The sequence below is a fragment of the Hyaena hyaena genome, unplaced genomic scaffold (genome assembly GCF_003009895.1).
Source record: "Hyaena hyaena isolate Hyena2069 unplaced genomic scaffold, ASM300989v1 scaffold_171, whole genome shotgun sequence".
Classification (NCBI taxonomy): domain Eukaryota; kingdom Metazoa; phylum Chordata; class Mammalia; order Carnivora; family Hyaenidae; genus Hyaena; species Hyaena hyaena.
In genome coordinates, this window is record NW_024080803.1 from 2,200,579 (window position 1) to 2,222,200 (window position 21,622).

General features: G+C 41.7%; 1 protein-coding gene across 4 annotated transcripts in view; it reads left to right on the top strand.

Moving 5' to 3' along the window:
* The window catches only part of APLP2 (amyloid beta precursor like protein 2), an 86,450-nt gene that overhangs the window by 37,706 nt on the left and 27,122 nt on the right, over positions 1-21,622 (top strand). For all 4 annotated transcript variants that reach the window (XM_039240265.1, XM_039240267.1, XM_039240266.1 and 1 more), the window contains exons 2-3: positions 9,051-9,224; positions 10,078-10,201. In XM_039240265.1, the coding sequence (XP_039096196.1) occupies positions 9,051-9,224; positions 10,078-10,201 (298 nt within the window). The remainder of the gene's footprint in view (positions 1-9,050; positions 9,225-10,077; positions 10,202-21,622) is intronic.

Below are 21,622 nucleotides of genomic sequence, written 5' to 3' on the forward strand. Positions count from 1 at the left end.
AACTAAGCCACCCAGGCGCCCCTGCCGTTTGTATTTTGAAATGTGAATTTCCTCTCTCGCTGCCCTGTAAAAGTCATTATGGCAAATTGTCTTATTTTCTAGTTATAAACAGGTACGAGTTATTCACCTAAGAATTTTTTCCCTTTCTTGACTTTGAACATCACAAAGCCTCAGGAATAAAGAAACAAGACTTTGGTTTTCATGGAAAAGTAAAAAACTAAGAAATTTTTAGATAAGTAATATTACAGAATGAATATTTAAAAAAACAGACTGACAGTTTACTATTGTTAATCATTTTATGAAAAACATTTTAAAGCAAAAGATAAAGATAATCTGAGAATTCCATAGCATTCTTCCCTCAAGAGAGGACGGTTAGCAACTCCATACCCTTATATACATTCATGTGCACATACACATGCATACCAGAACCTTGTTATTTTTCAGACCACTGAAAACCTGCATTAGACCTTATTAGCCTCCCCCAATGAGTGTTAGGGAACCCCTACTTTAAAAATGCTAGTAAAAGCCATTCTGTGTATTAGAACCTGAATGTTTTTAGCTGCATGGATTTGTTTTCTTATCCTTTGCTTGATATATTAAAGGAAAAGAGATATGGTGGAATCAGTTTCAGATCTCTGATATTAGCTATTCATGTTTGTGGTTGTAACATCTGGAAATCAGTGTTTTAGCTAAAGCTGGCATGTGGATAGTTTTACAGCTTTACCTTGGTAAAATCATTAAGTTGTGTATATATTTCAGTGAAATAGAGTCTGTCTGAATAATACAATATTTTTAAAGGGGATGCAATTTATTTCGTTAAGTACATGAGATATTTGAAAAAATGCTGAAATAGTGCTTAATGTTTAATGATTATGACCTAATGTATTTGAAATGAAATATTATAGAGCCAGAATATTACCTGATCAGCCAGAAGTAAGGATCATGCTTATTGTTTATGAGAATATTGTCAGGTTTGTGCTTGAATACCCTACAGAATATTTCCTTACCCCAATCATTTGCATTATTTCTTTTGCTTGTTTTTGTATTATTTCTATTATCTGTGAATCAGTAAGAATGATTTAGCATGAACATATTATTATTTTTAATGCTTATTCTTGAGAGAGAGAGAGAGTGTGTGTGAGCTGGGGAGGGGCGGAGAGAGAGGGAGACACAGAATCCAAAGCAGGCTCCCAGCTCTGAGCTGTCAGCACAGAGTCCAACGCAGGGCTGACCATCACAAACCACAAGATCATGACTTGAGCTGAAGTCGGACGCTTAACCGACCGAGCCACCCAGGTTCTCCTTAAACATATTAATTATTAATATTTAATCAGTAATATTTCAGGGCATTTGTTACTTGAAATCCTTTCACTCTTTAGGTTTAGGAGACACATTCGTACACATTCCTCCTAACCGTGCATACACTATTTATGTAGCACACTCAATAAGTAAGTAATACTGGCCAGTGAGTTCAAAGGTTAAGCCCAAGTTCACACCATTTAGATCATCTTACATTAATGCCCAAGCCTCCCGGTTTTCTGGCCTCTGCAGTTAGCATGCCTTCAAAGTATGACAGATTACTGCCTGGCTTTTGAATCCTGCAGATTTCTATTCAGTGAGGAAGATGTCTTTGTTTCGAAGCCTTGTTCCTTATGCATCAGGAGTTGGCAGAAAGTAGAGTTCTGTCTGTTGTAGTGTGAACTATAAAACCAAAGTCCAAAGTTAATATTGTGGGTGTCGTTTGTTATAATATCTAAAATTTGAATAGCGCCATATTTATGTTACACCAAAGTGAAAACTAATGTCAAGGGAGAGGTTATTCCATGAGGTTGCAAGGCTCGTAAGTTGAGGGAACATCCTTCCCTCACGAAAACAAATCTAGAGAAATGACTTCCATAGTGCTCCTTTGATCACAGCAGCAGTAACTGTCTCAGTAGTAACTGCAGATTCATCTTGACCCAGCTTCCGTGCCAGCCGGAAGCTGGACCGGGGCCAGGAAGCCAGCAACTCCCAGTGATTCTCTTTTACATGGTAAGGCGGTATTAAATTGTTCATGTAAGCCTGTGGTGACCGAATTCCCACAAAGGAAGATGTGGAATGTTAATGCAGCCTACTTGAAGTAGGTCCAGATGAAATAGGTAAAGAAGCAATGTGTGGTCTTCTAGACCCATTTCCTGCCATCCTGGATTCGGGGAGGGTGACCAGTCCCATGGAGACTTAATGGCTTCGTCCCTGCACACTCGTAATTTAGGCCCCAGTTCTGTGATTGTAGCCAGAGAGAATTGAATCTTGAGGAGCCGCCTCGAAGACAGTGCTGCTAACGTGTGAGTGCTTGCTCTGTGGCAGGCACTGTGCTTAGTGCTTCTGTGTGTCGTCTTAATTGAATTGCCACAACAAGCCCTGGAGGTAGAAGTATGTTAGGAGCTCTGTTTTTACAGAAAAGACATTTAAAGCCTGTTCACAATTACCACCAGCATTTGAGGAATTCTTTTCCATAGAACAAGCGCTATTTCAGCATTAACTCCTTTAAATCTCAAGGCAACACTATGGTATATAGTTCCCATTGTCATCCTTATATAGATAAGGAAACTGAGGTCCAGAGAGGTTAGTTGACTTGAGAAAGGCAGCACAGCTAGTCAGTGATGGGCCTGGAGCTCTGTCACAGTCTGTTTTCTTAGAGTCTTTGTTTCTTGGCCACCATCTCACACTTCTCTGAGGTCAGGAGTGGAATGAGCAGAGGACTGACTGAAGGTTGATCAAGGCCTCTGTACCTGCTGAAATCAGTTTCTTAGAGTTCCTATTACGGACAATTGGAAAGAAACCTAGGAACCAGTAAAGAACCTGTCTACTTGAGAATTTTAGATTGAAAAACTCTATTCGGCTTTTTTTTTTAACATAAAGTTATTTTATGTACTTCTGTATTTTTCAGTAACTTCACTTCTAGAAGACTCTTGGCTCTCAGAGACACGCAGCAGATAGACCTTTCTTAAATCTTGGGGCTTGGATCCTTACCAGTGTAATCCAGATGAACAAATTACTGTGTTCCTATAAAAAGACTTAGAGACAGTCTAAACCATTTTTAATCTTGGAAATGATACATGATTTATATTTTAATATTTAGAGCTCTAATAAAGCAGAGATTATTTGTATAAATTACTGCCTGTGAAAATAACACCTAACAGCTGGCATGTGTCAGTGGAAGGTAATGGCTCTTTGCATTTGGCCTTTTCCCCCTAAACCTAATTCACCAGTTTCTAATCAGAATTAAGTTCAAATGTTAAGAAAAAAAAAAAAAAAAAGCCAAGGATTTTCAGTTGGTGTAATGCAAACTGTCACTTTTAAGAACAGATTTTCCTCTTATTTTTTATTTATTTCTGAGAGAGAGAGACAGTGTGAGCAGGGGAGGGTCAGAGAGAGAGGGAGACACAGAATCTGAAACAGGCTCCCAGCTCTGAGCTGGCAGTCAGCACAGAGCCTGACGCAGGGCTCGAACCCACGAACCGTGAGATCATGACCTGAGCCGAAGCCGGATGCTCAACCGACTAAGCCACCCAGGCACCCTGAAACTATGGATTTTTAAAACTTTTTTCAGTTAAGTAAATCTTAGGTCCAGGTTTGTGGACACAGATTTGTCTTTAAAAAATTTTTTTAAATGTATATTTATTTTGAGAAAGAGAGAGAGAGAGAGACAGAGAGCATGAGTGGGGAAGGGGCAGAGAGAGAGGGAGACACAGAATCCGAAGCAGGCTTCATTCTCTGACCTGTCACCACAGAGCCTGATGCAGGGCTCGAACGCACGAACCGTGAGATCATGACCTGAACTGAAGTCAGAGGTTTAACTGAATGAGCCACCCAGGTGCCCCCAGATTTGTCATTTTACTTTGTGAATCATGAAATGCCATGCAGATGTAGACAGGAATGAATGTTATATAGGATCTCGGCTTCCATTAATAGATTGTTGTTTTACTGACTCTCTTTACAAATGGAAGGTTTTTGATTACTAATGCTGTGCCTTTTGATATCCCTAACGTGCAGGTGGTAGCTAGATGCTGCGAAGCTGTGCTCCGTTGAGTATCTATGAGCACTAGGGTGGAACTGGGTTACCTTGCCTTCCCAGGGTTAGCTGGAACGCTTGCCTGGCTGTAACACGGCACCTTCCTATCCAAGGAAACATGATTCACTCAGTAAGAGGATAAAACTGTCCTCTTTAGACGAGGCTCCCTCCACAGCAGGCACTTTCCCAAACCCCGGAGCCAAATTAGATTCTGGGGTAAGAGTTACAGTGAGGAAGGAAATAATGGGCTTGTGTTTCACTTTGTACTGGGTGCGCTGCATTGGTCCTGAGCCCCTTTGTTGAAGGAAGGTGGGGCTTAGGTGGGCCCAGGAGTTGTAGCTCTGGAGATGATGACTAAAGGTCCTCACTGAAGTTAGGCTCAGATTTAGATGTACTTATATTTATTTACTTATTGCTTTAAGCCATTTCAGGTTGTCAACCAAGTTACTAGAAGCACTTTTTACCAAGTTAAATTTCTGTCCTTGGATAGCTAAGCTCTTTTCCCTGAGCCAAATTAATAAAATGGAATTTCTTATTAAGAATGAATTATTAAGTAAAATGGAAGCACTGGGCTAGAGAAGCAGTGGATGCAATTTGTTTTCAAAGCCTTAAAAGTGCTGCGATGTGCACAGCTCACAAGGACCGGCTTAAGTGCCAAAGCGTGGGGCAGTAATTTTCTTTCATCGAAGATTCCAGGTTCACAGGATATCAGAAGTGCTGACTTGGCAGTGAAATCACATTTGTAACATGTTAGATTAGGAAACAGATTGATTTATACGTTGATGTAATGGATCCAGGCGTAGTGTGTGCTTAAGAAAATGGAAGTGCATTAAATAAGAGCATTTTCAAAGGAAAGAAGTAGAAACATCACAGAAAAAAACCCGATCCTGTTATACCCTAGGTAAGGTTGGGGTATGTTTGATTAGTTGATTCCTAGACACGGTCCACAGAGGCTTTTTATATTTCAGATGATACCTTCTTGAGAGTCTCTTATGACCACAAGGATTAATCTTTCTGAACTCAAAAGTGAATCACTGCAGCATATTAGCTGTCTGGAATGATTCCAGTTACTCTCCTTTTTCTTGGTGGTAACTGATGTGAGGGGCTGCTGCTGTTCAGGCCTCTTCCTGTTGCTTTAACCTCTGGTATTTTAGATTCTCTTTAGGGAAGGCGATGCTGACCATCTCAGCACAAAGATCAAATGCACTCATCACTGATGTATTGACCTTAGTGGTTGACCCATAAACTGAACATTTATACAGTTGGAACTCTTGTGGTCTTTTAGCCAACAACCGTAATGAGTAACATGTGGAACATGATCTTTGGTGCTGATAAATGGCTGCCTGCACAGTTTTGACCAATCCACGTCTGTGGCTTTGGTGAGCTCACGTAACTAATTGCCACTGTTTCTTACCTGAATTCATGTATGGAGTTTAAGAGGTATTGCCCCGCTCCACCTCCCCCAGTACTTCTATGGCACCCGAAATCCTGTTTGTTTAATAGCTGCTTTTAATGTTAAAATACACAAAGCTAGGGGCTCCTGGTGGGCTCAGTCAGTGGAGCCAGCGACTCTTGATCCTCGGGGCTATGGGTTCTAGTCCCATGCTGGGTACAGAGTTACTTAAAAATAAAATCTTTGGGGCGCCTGGGTGGTTCACTTGGTTAAGCGTCTGACTTCGGCTCAGGTCATGATCTCGCGGTTCGTGGGTTCGAGCCCCGCATTGGGCTCTGTGCTGACAGCTAGCTCGGAGCCTGGAGCCTGTTTCGGATTCTGTGCCTCCCTCCCTCTCTCTGATCCTCCCCTGCTCATGCTGTCTCTCTCTCTCTCTCAAAAATAAATAAAATATTAAAAATAAAAGTAAAAATAAAATCTTAAAAAAATTATACAAAACCAAAGAGAATTTATGAATTCTTGCTCAACATCTTTTAGATTTTTTTTTTTTTACAAATAGTTTATTGTCAAATTAGTTTCCAAATAACACCCAGTGCTCATCCCCACAAGTGCCCTCCTCCATGCCCATCCCTCCTCCCCCCCACATCCATCAGTCCTCAGTTTTTGTCAGCATTCAAGAGTCTCTCATGGTTTGCCTCTCTCTCCTTCCCCCACCATTTCCCCCCTTTTTCTCCCCCTTGTTTCTCCGTCAAGTTCCTCCTAATCCTCCTATACGTGCAAACATGATATTTGTCCTTCTCTGCCTGACTTATTTCGCTCAGCATAACACCCTCAAGGTCCATCCATGTAGCTACACATGACCAGATTTCATTATTTCTCATTGCCATGTAGTATTCCATGGTATAGATAAACCACATCTTCTTGATCCATTCGTCCGTTGACGGACACTTAGGCTCTTTCCATGTTTTAGCTATTGTGGAGAGTGCTGCTCTGAACAACATCTTTTAGATTTAACTGTGGTGGTTCAGTTAGCAGGTTTAGGAAACACTTTTCTTTTGACCTATTGGTTTGGCTTTCTTGCTTATATATTTACCATGTCTTCCTCAATTTTCTTTATTTCTGTCTGGGCTTTTGAAGTAAGAGGGAAAGGACTTAGGGAAACACTGGTTTGGGGAGGTAAAAGTGTCCCTGGGGTTTCTTTGCCTTTGTCTCTGTATTAACCCATTTATATATATACATACCCATTTTCTTCCATATCATAATCTAAAATTATAGCCTTAATCCTTAGATGTGGCTCTCAAAAGAAGAATGGCCCATAGAAGAGGCATCTTGGTACACATATTGAACTCACTGTGAGAAATAAACGCAATGGTCTTGTATATCTTTACACCTTTTAATGACTGGTTTGAATTAAAGTACTGTTGGCGTATTGCCTGTAAATAAGTGTGTGTTCCTTTCTACAGCTATCCTGAAATACTTTCTTTTCCTTATCAGCCTGTAGATTCATATGCAGTTACGTGGAAGGCATACCAATCTGCCTTTTATTTTAATAAATGATTATTCGTCGCAGTAGGGCTACAGTCAGTTCCGTTTAATAAAGTTGCTAATTGTTCTCTTCATTGGATTTAATTGAGGTGTTTCTTCAACTCTGACTGATCCTGGCAATATTTTCATCCCAAATTCGTGTTCTCCTAGCTATTTAATGAGTGTCTGTGCTTCATTCTCTTGTACTGGTAGAAAGCGGGCTTATTTCAATAAGCTTGTAAGCAAAATATGTGGAGGATGGTAAACTTTTCCTGAAGAAAGGTCATAATGTATTTCAAAATCAAATATAGTCTCCTGATTAGAAGGGCCATTAATGTCTAAGTCCATCAGCACAAATAAATGAGAGTTGCTTGGAAAGCACATATTTTCCATATATTATGAAAGGCAAAGCTCCCTTTTCTGTTAATAGGACAACCATTTTATGTTAATTACTCTTTTTAAAAAGAGCAACATGACAGACCATACAGTCTGTGAAGTTTTAACACTTTAAAAAATTATTTTTTTTATTTTGAAAGAACTTTACCATTAGGGGAGAACACAAAAACTCCATTGTGGATGCAACCATCAATATTAGCATTCTTCTAGATGCTAGGATGCCTGTGTTTTTTCTGCACCAGGAGACTTTGTAGGAGCCTTACCTCCATCATGCCTAAAGGTTATTTTCTCACCTGTAATTTGTGAGCTGTTAATGGCTGTGATCTTTTCACAAAGAAGAGGATACTAGCTAAAGAAAGACTGTAGAATCATTGATTGTTTTTATTTAATGCAAGATACAATTGTTAGTGAAATCCCTTTTAGTGTTCTGTTTCCACGAATGACAGAATGACGCCATTCCCTCATTGAGTAACGAAGCCATGCTTGACATCTTCTTCCTCAGTTCCCTGGCTAATCTGTCACCAAGTCTTGCCAGTTGGGCTGTCTGATAGCTTTCATCTGTTTCTCCACTGTGCTGCCTTAGCCCAAGATACCAATTTCCCTCTCTCTCTTTCTCAGAATTTCTTTGCCATCCTGCAGCCAGCAAAAGTATCACATCTGCATTTTGACAGTATTAACTTTGTGCTTAAAACCTCTCAGCACCTCTGGGCACCTGGGTGGGTCAGTTGGTTGAGTGTCCAGCTGTCACATTTTGGCTCAGGTCACGATCTCACAGTTCTTGAGTTTGAGCCTCGCTTCAAGCTCTGCATTAACAGCACGTAGCCTGCTTGAGATTCTCTGTCTCCCTGTCTCTCCATCCATTTCCCACTCATGCTCACTCGCTCGTTCTCTCTCTCTCTCAAAATAAAGCAAAAAACAAAAACCTCTCAGCATCTCAGTGATAAAGATGGAAGTCTTTTCTTGGTGCGCACACTGTCTAGCCTTCCCCCTGGATGGCTCTCCTCCCTTTTCTCACTGCTGTTTGCCTCTCAGTCTACATGCCCGCCACGGGATGCTCTCCTGTGCTGCTGTCTTCCGGAGACTTCCCTTATCACCTCCATACCTAAGCCTCAGTCAAATTCCGTTTCTGTACGCTGCCTTGGCACTGTGTTCTTTCCTTTGTATGACTTCTAGGAGTGTGATCACACTTTTTTATGTGTGAGTATGCATTCTTGCACTAGACTGTAAGCTCCATGAGAGCAGGGACCATAAGTTTTTGCTCACTCTTGTGTCCTAGGCATTTAGCATGTTGCTTTGCAAGATAGTAGCTGCTCAACAAAATTTTGTTGTGTGAGTGAATCACTGGAACTTTAGCCTTTCTGCTTGTGGTTTGATCTACTAAAGGATGAACAGTAGATGTGTTTCTATCAGAGCAGTCTGCAGCTGGATTATAGGTTCCCAAGCCCAAAGTACTCTGATGGGAAGTGGGGGGTAGATTTTTTCCATTGACATTTCGCTTTGATCATAGAAGTCCAGTGGTCATTGTTTTTTTCTGGCTTAACTCCTGGGACATTGCTTTGTTTGTGAAGATAAAAATAGTAAATAATGAGGTTTTTAAAAAGTTCTACTGTCACAAACCATGGGATGACTCTACCTTTGTGTCAGCTGTTCTGGAGTAAACCTGGATGTTTTCCCCTTTGTCAGGCTCTTGCAGCCAACGCCGGAACAGGATTTGCTGTTGCCGAGCCTCAAATTGCAATGTTTTGTGGGAAGTTAAATATGCATGTGAACATTCAGACTGGGAAATGGGAACCTGACCCAACAGGCACCAAGAGCTGCTTTGGAACAAAAGAGGAAGTTCTTCAGTACTGTCAGGAGGTAAGAGGGTGCCAGAATGTGAAAACTGCTCTTTTATGTGTCAAGCTTGAACCTCCTTACCTTAGAAATAGATACTCTGTCATTGTGCTTTTTGACCTAAGACCACATTGCCAATGACGAAGCACCAGGCGTTTTCTTTCTAAATATATAAGACCTAACTGAGACTTGTCAGGAGCTCTACCCGTATGCAAAGTGAGCTCTTGGTTCCTTGAGGAGGGAACAGTGCAGAAGCTGGGCAGGTACTGTACAAGTAAAGCCTGGCTCTCCTGGCTTCTCACTTCCTGTGGGAGGATGGGAAGCCAAACGTGTGTATCTTGTGCCCTCCGCTTGCTCATAGACAGCCTCCAGTATTGTAAATTATAATCTCAGGTCTGACTCCACTTGACCTAGAAAGGGGTATGAGATGCTTTAACATTTTCCCAGGACTAGCACAGAGGGCCAGCATTGAAGTATTCTTTTATAATCTCAACAACAGACCTTTCCACGGACTTGCCCTTTAAATGTTTTTCTTCTCAGCTATTTCATGCATCCTACAAGTGGGCTTGATACCTCATCGATTTATTTTGGGCTTGAAAGCTTGCTGCTTTTGTATGTCCTTAAATAAAGTTGCCTTTTTTTTTTTTTTTAAAGAATGCATTAGAAGTGATCAGAAATCTACCTATAAAAGAAAATAGTTACAGTATCTTTTTACTTGATGATTCAGTCAGAACCAGGGGCAGCACGAGTGGAGGCTTAGATTTATACAGGATAATGATGACGCTGAGTAAGCGGACACCCGTCCTTACTTGGAGATGAATGCCCATTTATTATGGATAAAGTAAATTTATTGTGTGTGTTTTCTTTTCCCTCGCAGACGTATCCAGAGCTACAGATCACAAATGTGATGGAAGCAAATGAGCCGGTCAGTGTTGACAATTGGTGCCGGAGGGACAAAAAGCAGTGCAAGAGTCACATCGTGATACCTTTCAAGTGTCTTGGTGAGCGTCCTTTAGATGTTCCTGGTTAGTTCTCGGGAAGTGGAGGTTGCTCATTTTTAAATTTCATTTTCTCTTTCCTCAACGTGAAATATCTATATCTGTTAAGCTGAGGGCCACAGGAATGTATTGGGGGACTTCTTCTTTGAATATTTACTGCTTTCTAGTGTTGATGGTTGACTTGTATTTGATGGTCATTACCCTCCCCGCCCCCACCATGAGCACCCTCTGTCTTTTAAGGAAGAGCCTTTTGCATCGCACTGAGAGCGCTGCCCTCAGAGCCGTCTAGTTTTGGCTCACATTAAGTGCTTGAAGCTCCTGTTTTACAGTGATAGTAGTGAGTTATACCGAACAGCCCAAAGGATGGAGTCTTCTGTTCCTCTTATGTCATCCTGTACGCATTTTGCAAGGTCCTAAGATTCTGCGTTGCTAGGCAGACGAGACTTGAGGCAGCCTCCAGGAGACGTGACTGCCCACTGTCTGTGCAGCGCTGCCATCCTGAAGGGCCCGTGACTGCTCCAGGTGTTTCCGACCCTGTGTTTGGTGTTGATAGATCCTCACGTGTATGCGAATCACAGGAGGAGTCGACACTGGAGAGACCGTATTTATGCAGCAGTTACTGTTGTCAGGTATTCAGTAGGGGGAAGGAGGGACATTGCGGATGCGTGACACCATTTACTTTACAACAAAGCATCATGCATTGGTGTGAGGCCTGGAAACCTCGTGTGTGGTGTGGCCAAAAGATGTTCCTCCAATCCATTTGATTCCAAGAGATCTCTGGGTATGAGGTTTCATTCACTGCCTGTACAATCCTTGAACTAAATGAAGCGAGAGTGTATTTTTGAACATTTGTAGACAGTAGGTAGACAGTACTTGGAATCATTTTTTCCTTTTGCATCGTTACCCGTGAAGACTTTGCAGCCTGGTCTTCCCCTTCCTGTGTGTTCCTTGTCACTGGCTGGGTCCACTCCTCACCCAGAACTCTGAGTTGAGATCTGGGAGACCTTTTATCTCCCTACATCCAGTCAGTTTTTCAACCCTCATTTTTACCCCTCCAATATGGCTTCTGTCCATGGTTCCCAAACTGTGCACTGAGGCACACCAGGGCGTTGTGGCAAACTCCCAGTGGGGAGCATTGTGGGATAGTTTGGATTTTTCAGAGGAGACCTCTCTCAGACATCCCATGAACTGGAGGTATTCACAGTATCAACGTCCTGTTGCTCCATTCCTTTCAGGGACCTCATATCTTTATCGAGAGTTGTCTTAGCGGTTCCTGTGTTAAAGAGCCAGCATCGCACCAGAATAACCCGGGAAGGAGAGAGCAGGGTGATGTAACCAATCACTTGTAACGTTGGAGGAGTGGTGCAGCGTCCAGCATGCACTAAGGGGTTAGGACCTGAGGACTTACTAAGTTGTTGGACCCAACTACCTAACTTTGGGTATTCTTTTGACCTTGAAGTGCTGTGAAAATATTACTGAGATGCTCAGGGGGCTGCTGCTTAAAAGTCTGGCATCTGTCCTTTTCTTCTTTCTGATTCCTGCTGCACTAGTCCGGCCGTTCATCTTTTCCCACCCGGACTAGGACAATAGCTTCATATGCTTCCCAGTTCTGTTGTCTGGTCTGCTGCTCTCTGACCTGAAGTGAATATTGAGTTGTCTTTCCTGCACATCAAAGCCGGTAGTAGCTCTTCTTCACCTAAACACTAAGGTTTCATTAAGCTGCCCAGCTTAGGGTAAAAACTCTGTAATATGGCCGTTGCTTTGGCCTTCTCTGTTGTCTGTGCTCTGTGAGCTGCCACCCATCAGCATCAACATTTTGCGACTTCTGGCCACCCATTGGTTCTCATTGTTGGAATGTCGTTCTTCTACTTCCCCTGCTAGGGGAGTTCTCCCTTCAAGACTTCTTTCAGAGGCTGCTTCCTTTAAAGAAAGCTTTTCCTCCTAGTTCTGTTTTCTTTTATTTATTTATAATTTTTTTAATGTTTTATTTATTCCTGAGAGAGAGAGAGAGAGAGAGAGAGACAGTGTAAGCAGGGGAGGATCAGAGAGAGAGAGGGAGACACAGAATCTGAAGCAGGCTCCAGGCTCTGAGCTGGCTGTCAGCACAGAGCCCGACGTGGGGCTTGAACCCACCAACTGTGAGATCATGACCTGAGCCGAAGTCGGACACTTAACTGACTGAGCCACCCAGGCACCCCCTGGTTATGTTTTCTGTCCAGACATGCAGATTTCTGAAATTCTCCGTGTTGCTGCTGGATCTATCACACTGTCCAGTGATGATCTGTTTCTGTATCTTTCTCCAGTTTCGCTGTAAGCACACTGAAACCAGGGACCCTGCTTTAGTCTTCCCTGTCCTCTAGTACTGTGACAATGTCTAGAACATAGGATACATGTTAAAAAGTTTATTTTCTTTCAAGGGAGAAAGAGAGAGGAAGCGAGCATGAGTGGGGGAGGTTGTAGAGAGCAAGGGAGACCAAGAATCCCAAGCAGGCTTCCTGCTGCCAGCACAGAGCCCAAAGTGGGGCTCAAACCCAGAAAACCATGAGATCATGACCTGAGCCAAAGTCAAGAGTCAGATGTTTAATCAACTGAGCTACTGAGGCTCCCCTCCATAGACTCCTTAGAAAGCATTTTGGTGATAGTTTTTTAGAGTTGTTTTTGCCTTTTAAAACTGAAAATAATTTAGGGATGCCTGGCTCAGTCGGTCAAGTGTCTGACTTCAGCTCAGGCCATGATCTCACAGTTCAAGCCCTACATCGGACTGTCTGCTGTCAGGGCAGAGCCCACTTTGAGTCCTCTGTCCCCCCTCTGCCCCTCCTCTGCCTGACACGTGCTTGCTGTCTCTCTCTCTCAATTAAAAAAAAAAAAAAACCACATTAAAAAATGCAAAATGCGATAGTTTTAAAATAATTTCAAGTTTACAAAATGGTTAGAAAAATAGTACAAAGAGTTCCCATACACTCCTTCCTCAGATTTCAGATTTTCCAACTGTTACCATTTGACTAATGTGGTAAAATTAATCTTTTTCACTCCCACAGTGCCCCCAACTCTTGCCCCCTATTACTGAGTTTTTGTGTTTTGAATCATTTTAGTTGGTATCTTTTTATCCCTTAATACTTCAATATAGATTTTCTAGAAACAAGGACATTGTTCTATATAATCAATCACATCATCAAAATCAGGAAATTATTGTCGATCCAAATCTAATCTGCAGACCCTGTTCAGGTTTCACCTTTTCTTCCAATAATAACCAGGATCTAATTCATGATCACACATTGTATTTAGTCTCTCCTTGTCTTTTCATGGCTTTAACGTTTTTAGAGTCGAAATTACTTTGTGGAAATGCCTTGCTATTCGGACTTGTCTTAACGACCCTTTGATTTATACATTTTTGAGGGGACTACCGTTGATCTATTCTTTTTGCTGCATAACATTAGGAGGTGCACGATGTCAGTTTTTTCCATTATCCGTGGTAACGTTTATCCCCTGCTTAAGATGATGTTGGCATTCACTTCTTTCTGTAAGCACTTACTGTCCAGATTTTGACAAAAAAGATGCTCTAGGCTGATCCTGTGTTCTCCTGACTCTTCCCTGGATAACCCTGGAATCTGCCATTTCTCCAGGAACCCCTGGTTTTCTTTCAGTGGAGAATGGTATTTAGAAACCAAGTCTGGGCATTATGTGTACTTTCTCCTCTAGGATGTTGTTGCTTCTAGGCCCACTCAGCAAACAGAGCTAAGAAATATATGTCGGGGCGCCTGGGTGGCTCAGTCAGTTAAGCATCCGACTCTTGGTTTCAGCTCAGGTCATGGTTGAAGCACAAAGTCTTCTTGGGATTCTCTCTCTGCCCCTCCCCCACTTGCACTGTGTCTGTCTTTCTCAAATAAATAAAACTTAAAAATACATGTAGGGGCACCTGGGCATCTGACTTCGGCCCAGGTCATGATCTCACGGTTTGTGGGTTCGAACCCCACATTGGGCTCTGTGCTGACAGCTAGCTCAGAGCCCGGAGCCTGCTTCCGATTCTGTGTCTCCCTCTTTCTCTGACCCTCCCCTGCTCACGCTGCCTCTCTCTCTCAGAGAAATAAATAAAACATTTAAAAAATACATGTATATCTATGAGTACATGTACACATAAATATGTATTTCTAATAGCTACATGTGTATATTAAAAGCATTAGCTCATACTTAATGTCTCCAGATTCATTATCCTCAGTATTTATTTGCTCAATATCTCCTGTAAGTAATCAGTCTCTGCTTTTTATTTATTTAACTTTCTTCTTATTTTAGAGAGGGAGAAAGGGAAAGTGGGAGAGAGGACCAAATGGAAAGAGAAAGAGAGAGAAACTCAAGCAAGCTCCATACTCCATGTGGAGCCCAACACGGGGCCCGATCCCATGACCCTAAGATCATGACCTGAACCAAAATTAAGAGTCAGATGCTCAGCCAATGGTGTCACTCAGGCACCCCAACCTCTCCTTTTTTAAGTTTTAACTTTTTAATATTTTAAAGTTTGTTTATTAGAGAGGGAGAGAGCGAGAATGTCAAGCAGGCTCTGCACTGTCAGTGCAAATCCCAACTTGGGGCTCGATCACGCAAACTGTGAGATCATAACCTGAGTTGAAACCAAGAGTTGGATGTTTAACTGATTGACCCACCCGAGCACCTGTACTTTTTTTTTTTTTTTAAACAAGTTTGAGAATTCACACTCTGTATAATTCAGCCATTTAAAAGTATACAGTTTAGGGGCGCCTGGGTGGCTTAGTCGGTTAAGTGTCCGACTTTCGCTTAGGTCATGATCTCGCGGTTCGTGGGTTCGAGCCCCGCGTCGGGCTCTGTGCTGACTGCCAGCTCAGAGCCTGGAGCCTGTTTCAGTCTGTGACTCCCTCTCTCTCTGACCCTCCCCTGCTCACGCTGTCTCTCTCTCTCCTAGAAATAAATAAAACATTAAAAAAAAAAAAAGTATACAGTTTAATGGTTTATATTACATTCAGTGAGTTATACAACCACACACAATTTTTTAACATACAAACTGTACTAAAAATGGACACAGTTAAGAGTCCTGTACGTTTTATTATAGAAGTTATACTTTATAAAAGTAAACACAGTAACTGCTTTTGTACATGTTAAGATGAATGCCACATGTTGGAGTAAAGTGATGGTAGTAGTATGGTTAGCCTTAGCCCTAAGACTCCCTTTAAGATCCTGCCTAATGGGGCACCTTGTTGGCTCAATCAGTGGAGCATGCACCTCTTGATCTCAGGGTTGTAGGTTCAAGCCCCACAATGGGCATAGAGCTTACTTAAGAAAAGCAACATAGTACTGCCTAGTAAACCTAAATCATAGGTAGATAGGCCAGAAGGTGGGGAAAATGGAAACTGGGGAAAACAGTATTTGTCTATATTGGTTGGGTTGCCTGTGTTAATTGGTTTGGATGTTCCAGGGTCCTTACCTATGTCCTCAGGCACTAGTTTTGTTTGCTGTTGTTTTTGCTAGGTTGAGGGAAGAGGGATGTGTTCTGTTTGTGATGCTTGGAAAGCAGTTTGAGAATGAATTTATGTTGCTAAGTAGATTGCATTGAGTGTGGTGTCACACTGTCCATGGGTGTCTGTGTTCATGTCACTCAGCTCTGGCCTCTTCTGATGCTTAACCACCCATCAGTGTGACTTTTAATCTGCTGTCTTGTTCAGTCTTCTCCCTTCTCAAAATGACTTTATATCATAGGTTACTACTAATTGACTCCTGTTTATCTCTCAGAATTTACATAGATAGGTAGGTAGGTAGGTAAGTAGATAGGTAGGTAGGATGTTCCAAGTAGGACAGAGTTGGTGATGTGTGAAGAAGCGAAACTGCTGGTATTTTGGGGGGAAGGCGTTAGTCATCTCTGACATTTATCTGTAGGCTGGCTTCTGCACTAAAAGAAGAGAGCTTTGTAAGCCCGTGACTGTTTTTGTTTTGGGTTATTTTTGGATGGAGATCTGGACAGAGCCTTACTGTGATGTGAGCACTACCAAAGACCGTTCTCATTCTCAGAGGCTTTGGGGTCCGTCTTCAGCCACTGTGCACAGTGGTGTCTCACTTGTCCGTTGCAGATGTCTGTCTGCAAGTCATCTTCTACCTTTGAATTCATGACAGCCCATCAGCAGTTCACCCTGTCAATGGCTAGTTAGTTCATCCTACCCATGTGAGTAGTTCCCCGACGTGGACACTTGTGTGTTTTCCACTCGTGAGAATTATCCTGGGTCTTTAACATCAGAGCCCTATTGACCTCCGAGACATCTGCTAGGGACGGCTGCTAGACCTCCTGGGAATTTGCAGTGGGTGGTCAGCTTGAGTCTCTGGGCTCCCTCTCATGACAGAAGCTTATCTTCTCCCACCTGTTTACCACTTCCATGAGCCCTGTAACTGACATGGTCTTCCTTTTCTCAGCTGGAGAGTGCTTTCGCAGTAGGTTTTTAAAAAATGTGTGTTGGTGCTGTGAGGGCTTCCCCAAGTGGGGAATAGCAACTTTTGTTATTTCTAAAAGGAATTTCAGCAACTCTGGAAAAGCTCTAAACCCTGATGGCTGTCATGGCCCTAATGATGGACGTGATATGGAAAAGAAACAGAATCCTTGGGAGTGGATGGAGGTTGGAGATAGATCATAAATGCAGCTTAAGTGAAATCCTTTAGGTTTAGGTTGTGTTAAATTGCCATATTCGTTGATCAGCTTTTGAAATAGCGAAACCTCTATAACCTTCAGTGTCCAGTGACTTGGGAAATTGTGGCCATTATCTTTTATAGCCCAACTGACTAAATTGAGGATTGTTAGAAACTTGGATAAAATTCTAAACTGAGACCAAACCATATTCAGTGTTCTATAAAACAGTAATATTGATCTGCCTCAGTTTTTTTTTCTTAGAAGCTTCTGATAAATGCAGCAAATGCAAAAAAGTAGCAGTGAAAATGCCAAAAAATGAGTGTTGGGATTGAAATGTGTTCCTCTTTAGCTTACATGTTTAAGAAGTTTATTTTTCAATAAAAGAAGGTGAGGGAAGCAAAAATAATTTCTAGTTTCTGCACCATGATTAACATTTTGGTGTATGGACAAGACTTTTTTCTTTGGACACATGGAAATATGTGTACTTTTAAATGCATTTCCCCCCCCAAAAGGGGTCATACTATATATATTGTCTTGTTTATTGCTTTTTTAATATTGACATTTAAACATCTATTATGTGCTATTCTTAGGGAGATATATCAATATATTTGTATAGGTCTTTGAATAAAAGACAGACTTAGCCTTAAGGAGTTAACCAGGGCAAAGGAGAAGGGTTAGGGATATAGAGTATGTTTCCTGCTTTACTTGTTTAATTATTCTTAAAATTATTTAACCATTATGGGAGGTTTTCCATGTTAAATATAGACATAAATCATATTTCCTGTGACCCCCATGGTATTACATTGTATAGGACAACCATCATTTAACTAATTCCTGGTTGATGGGCATCTAGGTTGGTTTCAGTTTTTGATACTAACAGCACTGCAATGAATATCTTTGTTTACTTGCTTAATTATTTCCTTAGGGTGTGTTGTTAGAATTGCAATTGTTAAAGAGTATTCTTTAAATTTTTTTTAGCATTTTAGTTTCTGGTTTAATTTCAGTGGTATTCTCTTCTGTTTTTCAGAGGTCAGATCAATGCAATCATGGAATAGCTAAGGATTGGTAGCATTTAATTTTACAGTGTAGCATGGGGTTAATTATTAAATTACTGGCATTTTTAAAAAGTTCTGATTTTAAACTTCTTTCTGGAATACCGTATTTGAAGGATACTAAAAAGGGAAAACAATAGGATGGTCCCTCAGTGCTCATCCTCCTGATATAAATTCTTCACCATCTTGCCAGGTCTGCTTCATCTCCATCTTACTGTGTCATAGAGCGATTCAGTGTGACAAAGCCCCATACTTTCTCCCCTTGTCTCCATCTTGCCCTCTCTTGCTGCCTCCCTTGTTCTCCACGACCCTCGTGTCGGCAGGTATTATTCTCATGCAGGTTTTTTGTTTCCTTGGGGGGAAGGAACCCAAATTTCAGTAGCTACTTTTTAAAAACCAGTCTTTAAATTTTAATTCCAGTGTAGTTAACATACCGTGTTACATTGGTTTCAGGTGTGCGGTACAATGAATCAGCAATTCTGTACAAGACTCCGTGCTCATCACGATTAGTGTGCTCTTTTATCCCCGTCGCCTGTTTCCCCCACCCACTCTTCCCCAGCTTCCCTGTCTCATGCATGTTTTATACTTTTGCTGTATACAGATGTTTCTTTAAACCATTTTTTTTGTATTTTCAAGCTTACCTAAATGGTATCATCCTATACTTGACATCACTGTTACAACTTGCTTTTACTTTACATCCTTTTGGGGTGTATCTGAAGTGTGAGCTACGTAGATTTCATTCATTTTTTTTTTTTTTAATGTTTTATTTATTTCTAGGAGAGAGAGACAGAGACAGCATGAGCAGGGAAGGGTCAGAGAGAGAGGGAGTCACAGACTGAAACAGGCTCCAGGCTCTGAGCTGGCAGTCAGCACAGAGCCCGACGCGGGGCTCGAACCCACGAACCGCGAGATCATGACCTAAGCGAAAGTCGGACGCTTAACCCACTAAGCCACCCAGGCGCCCCAGATTTCATTCATTTTTAACCCAGTATAGAGTATTCCACTGTATATGTATGTCTATTACTGTTTTATCCACTGTTTTTTATTATCAATTTTTAAAATATTTACTTTTAGGAGAATGCAGCTGGGGGAGGCGCAGAGGGAGAGGGACAGAGGATCTGAACTGGGCTCAGTGCTGACAGGCTGACAGCAGTGAGCCCGATGTGGGGCTCAGACCTGTGAATCACGAGATCATGACCTAAGCAAAGGTCGAATGCTCAACATACTGAGCCACCCTGGTGCTCCCCACTGTATGTTTTAAAAACCCAGTTTGTTTATTGCTTCTGTAGACTAGATATATAGTAATAAAACTGTTGGATTTAAAAAAATACTTAGAATGAGCTGAGGGTAGGGGCAGAGGGAAAGAGACAAGAGAGCACGCAAGAGAGTCCCAGGCGGCTTCCATGCTCTCAGTACAGAGCCCTACACAGGGCTTGAACCTACAAACCGTGAGATCATGCACTGAGCCTCAATCAAGAGTCGGGCCCTTAACTGACTGAGCTACCTAGGCACCTCTAAAATTGCTGTTTTAGATGTTTTTCTGATGTTGCAGTTGTACAGATGAAATTGTGGTTTTAACAAATTGTAGATTTCTGTATAACTGTGGATGTACATATAGTTTGCTTTGTATTTCTTCAGTTCAAGACTTCGCAACATCAGCATCAATAATTAAAGCTAGCACGCTTACATACTGGTTAAAGCTTATTGTGTACCAGAATCTACTCTAAGCTTTTCAGGTGTCGTATTATATCATTTATCATCACAACAGAATAAGGATATCGAGGCACAGAAAGGTTAATAAATAAGTTAACCTTCTTTATGCCTGAGACAATTCTGCTAGTAATGATGGTGCTAAAGTAGAACTCTGACATCTAACCCTGTACGCACTGTTAGTATACTCTTTTGTTGCTTTTTGTCATAAATTAAGTGTAAAAATTGCCTAGTCAATATAGGATAATCACACTAAAACAATACAAGTTGGTGGTTGGATGTCAGGGTTTAAGTAATTTCTACTTGGTTGAGTGTCAGGATTGCTTCTTCTAGTAGAGGTACATCCTCATATGTCGTGGGGATTTGGGATTTTTTTAAGCATTGATTGTGTCTAGTTGATTGAATAAGTTGGTGTACATGTTCTACCTCCCCAGAGCCTTTAGGGCCTCAAGGCAACACTGTGTCCCTAACTTACTTTGTGTTCCTGCATGAGCATCAAATGGAGCTCTTTAGCCCCCAAATTGCCTGTACTAAGAGTGGTGTGAAATGCCACTACCCTGTGTAAGGTCATTCTGAAGTGGGGAAGCCATGTTTACTGCCCCAGCATGTAATGTCACAGCACATCTTCCCCCTTAAAGTAGATTAAGGACTCCTTTTGCTTGTCACATGGATCTTTGAAGGATTGACTTGTATAGTGCCCACAGACTGAGGCCCGAGGCTAAGGAGTCCGAGAGGACCAGGCCGTGATGATGCACCTGGGGATCTATACAGACTTTCCATTAAGGTCAAAGCCCTACGACCTTTCTGAGGCCAGATTACTTTCCTATTCTGCCCTCCCTTTAAAAAAAAAAAAAAATAGCATTTCCGAGGTTAACCTGCCTGCTTCCTTTCCCTGCCCCTGAGTACACACATCTCTCCCTCTCTGTTTTCCTCCACTTAGACCCTGTCTGGAGCATATCGGTGAGGCATCAGAATCTCCTGGAATGCTTGTTCAATGAAAATTACTGAGTCCCACATTAGACCTACTGAATCAGAATCTCTGGGTGATGCTCCCGTGATACATGATTTTTTTTTTTTTTTTTTTTAATTTTAGCTCTGTGCCTCACGTGGGGCTTGAACTCATGAGCTTGAAATCAAGAGTCATCACATGCTCTATTGACTGAGCCAGCCAGGAGTTTTTTAACTTTTTATTATGGAAATTACAAATATGTCCAAACAGAGGAAAATAATACTGTTAACCCTTATGTACTTATTCTCCAGCTATGCAGTGATCATTAGTTCATGAGCCACTAGTATATTCTGTGGACAGTCCCACCCCCCTACCCTTGAGTATTTGGAAACACATCACAGATAGTATTTTTTTTCCTATAAATATTTCAGTGTGTATTTCTTTTTTTTTTTTTTTTTAATTTTTTAATGTTTTATTTATTTCTAGGAGAGAGAGAGAGAGACAGCGTGAGCAGGGGAGGGTCAGAGAGAGAGGGAGACACAGACTGAAACAGGCTCCAGGCTCTGAGCTGGCAGTCAGCACAGAGCCCGACGCGGGGCTCGAACCCACGAACCGCAAGATCATGACCAAAGCGAAAGTCGGACGCTTAACCGACTAAGCCACCCAGGCGCCCCTTTCAGTGTGTATTTCTAAAGATCATCTGTTTTTTAAACAGCTCTGTGCATTTTCCTCCCAGCTTTTGATTTTTGAGAAGTTGTAGACCTAATAGGAAAAAAAAAATTAACAGTGAATACTTATATACTCTTTACCTAGGTTCTCTGATTTTGCCTTCTCTCACTGTGTGTGTGTGTGTGTACGCGCGTGCGTGCGTGCATGTGTGTGTGTGCGCTTGTGCGCGCACTCGCACATTTTACATATCTTTTGTTATTACACCCTTTGAAAGTAAGTTGGGACATAGTGAAAATTTACTTCTGAATGTTCGGTTTGTTTCTCCTAAGAGCAAAGACATTCTCTTACATAGCTACGATACAGTACTCACACTTCGGACAGCTTCTCTCCAAATGTCCAAATAA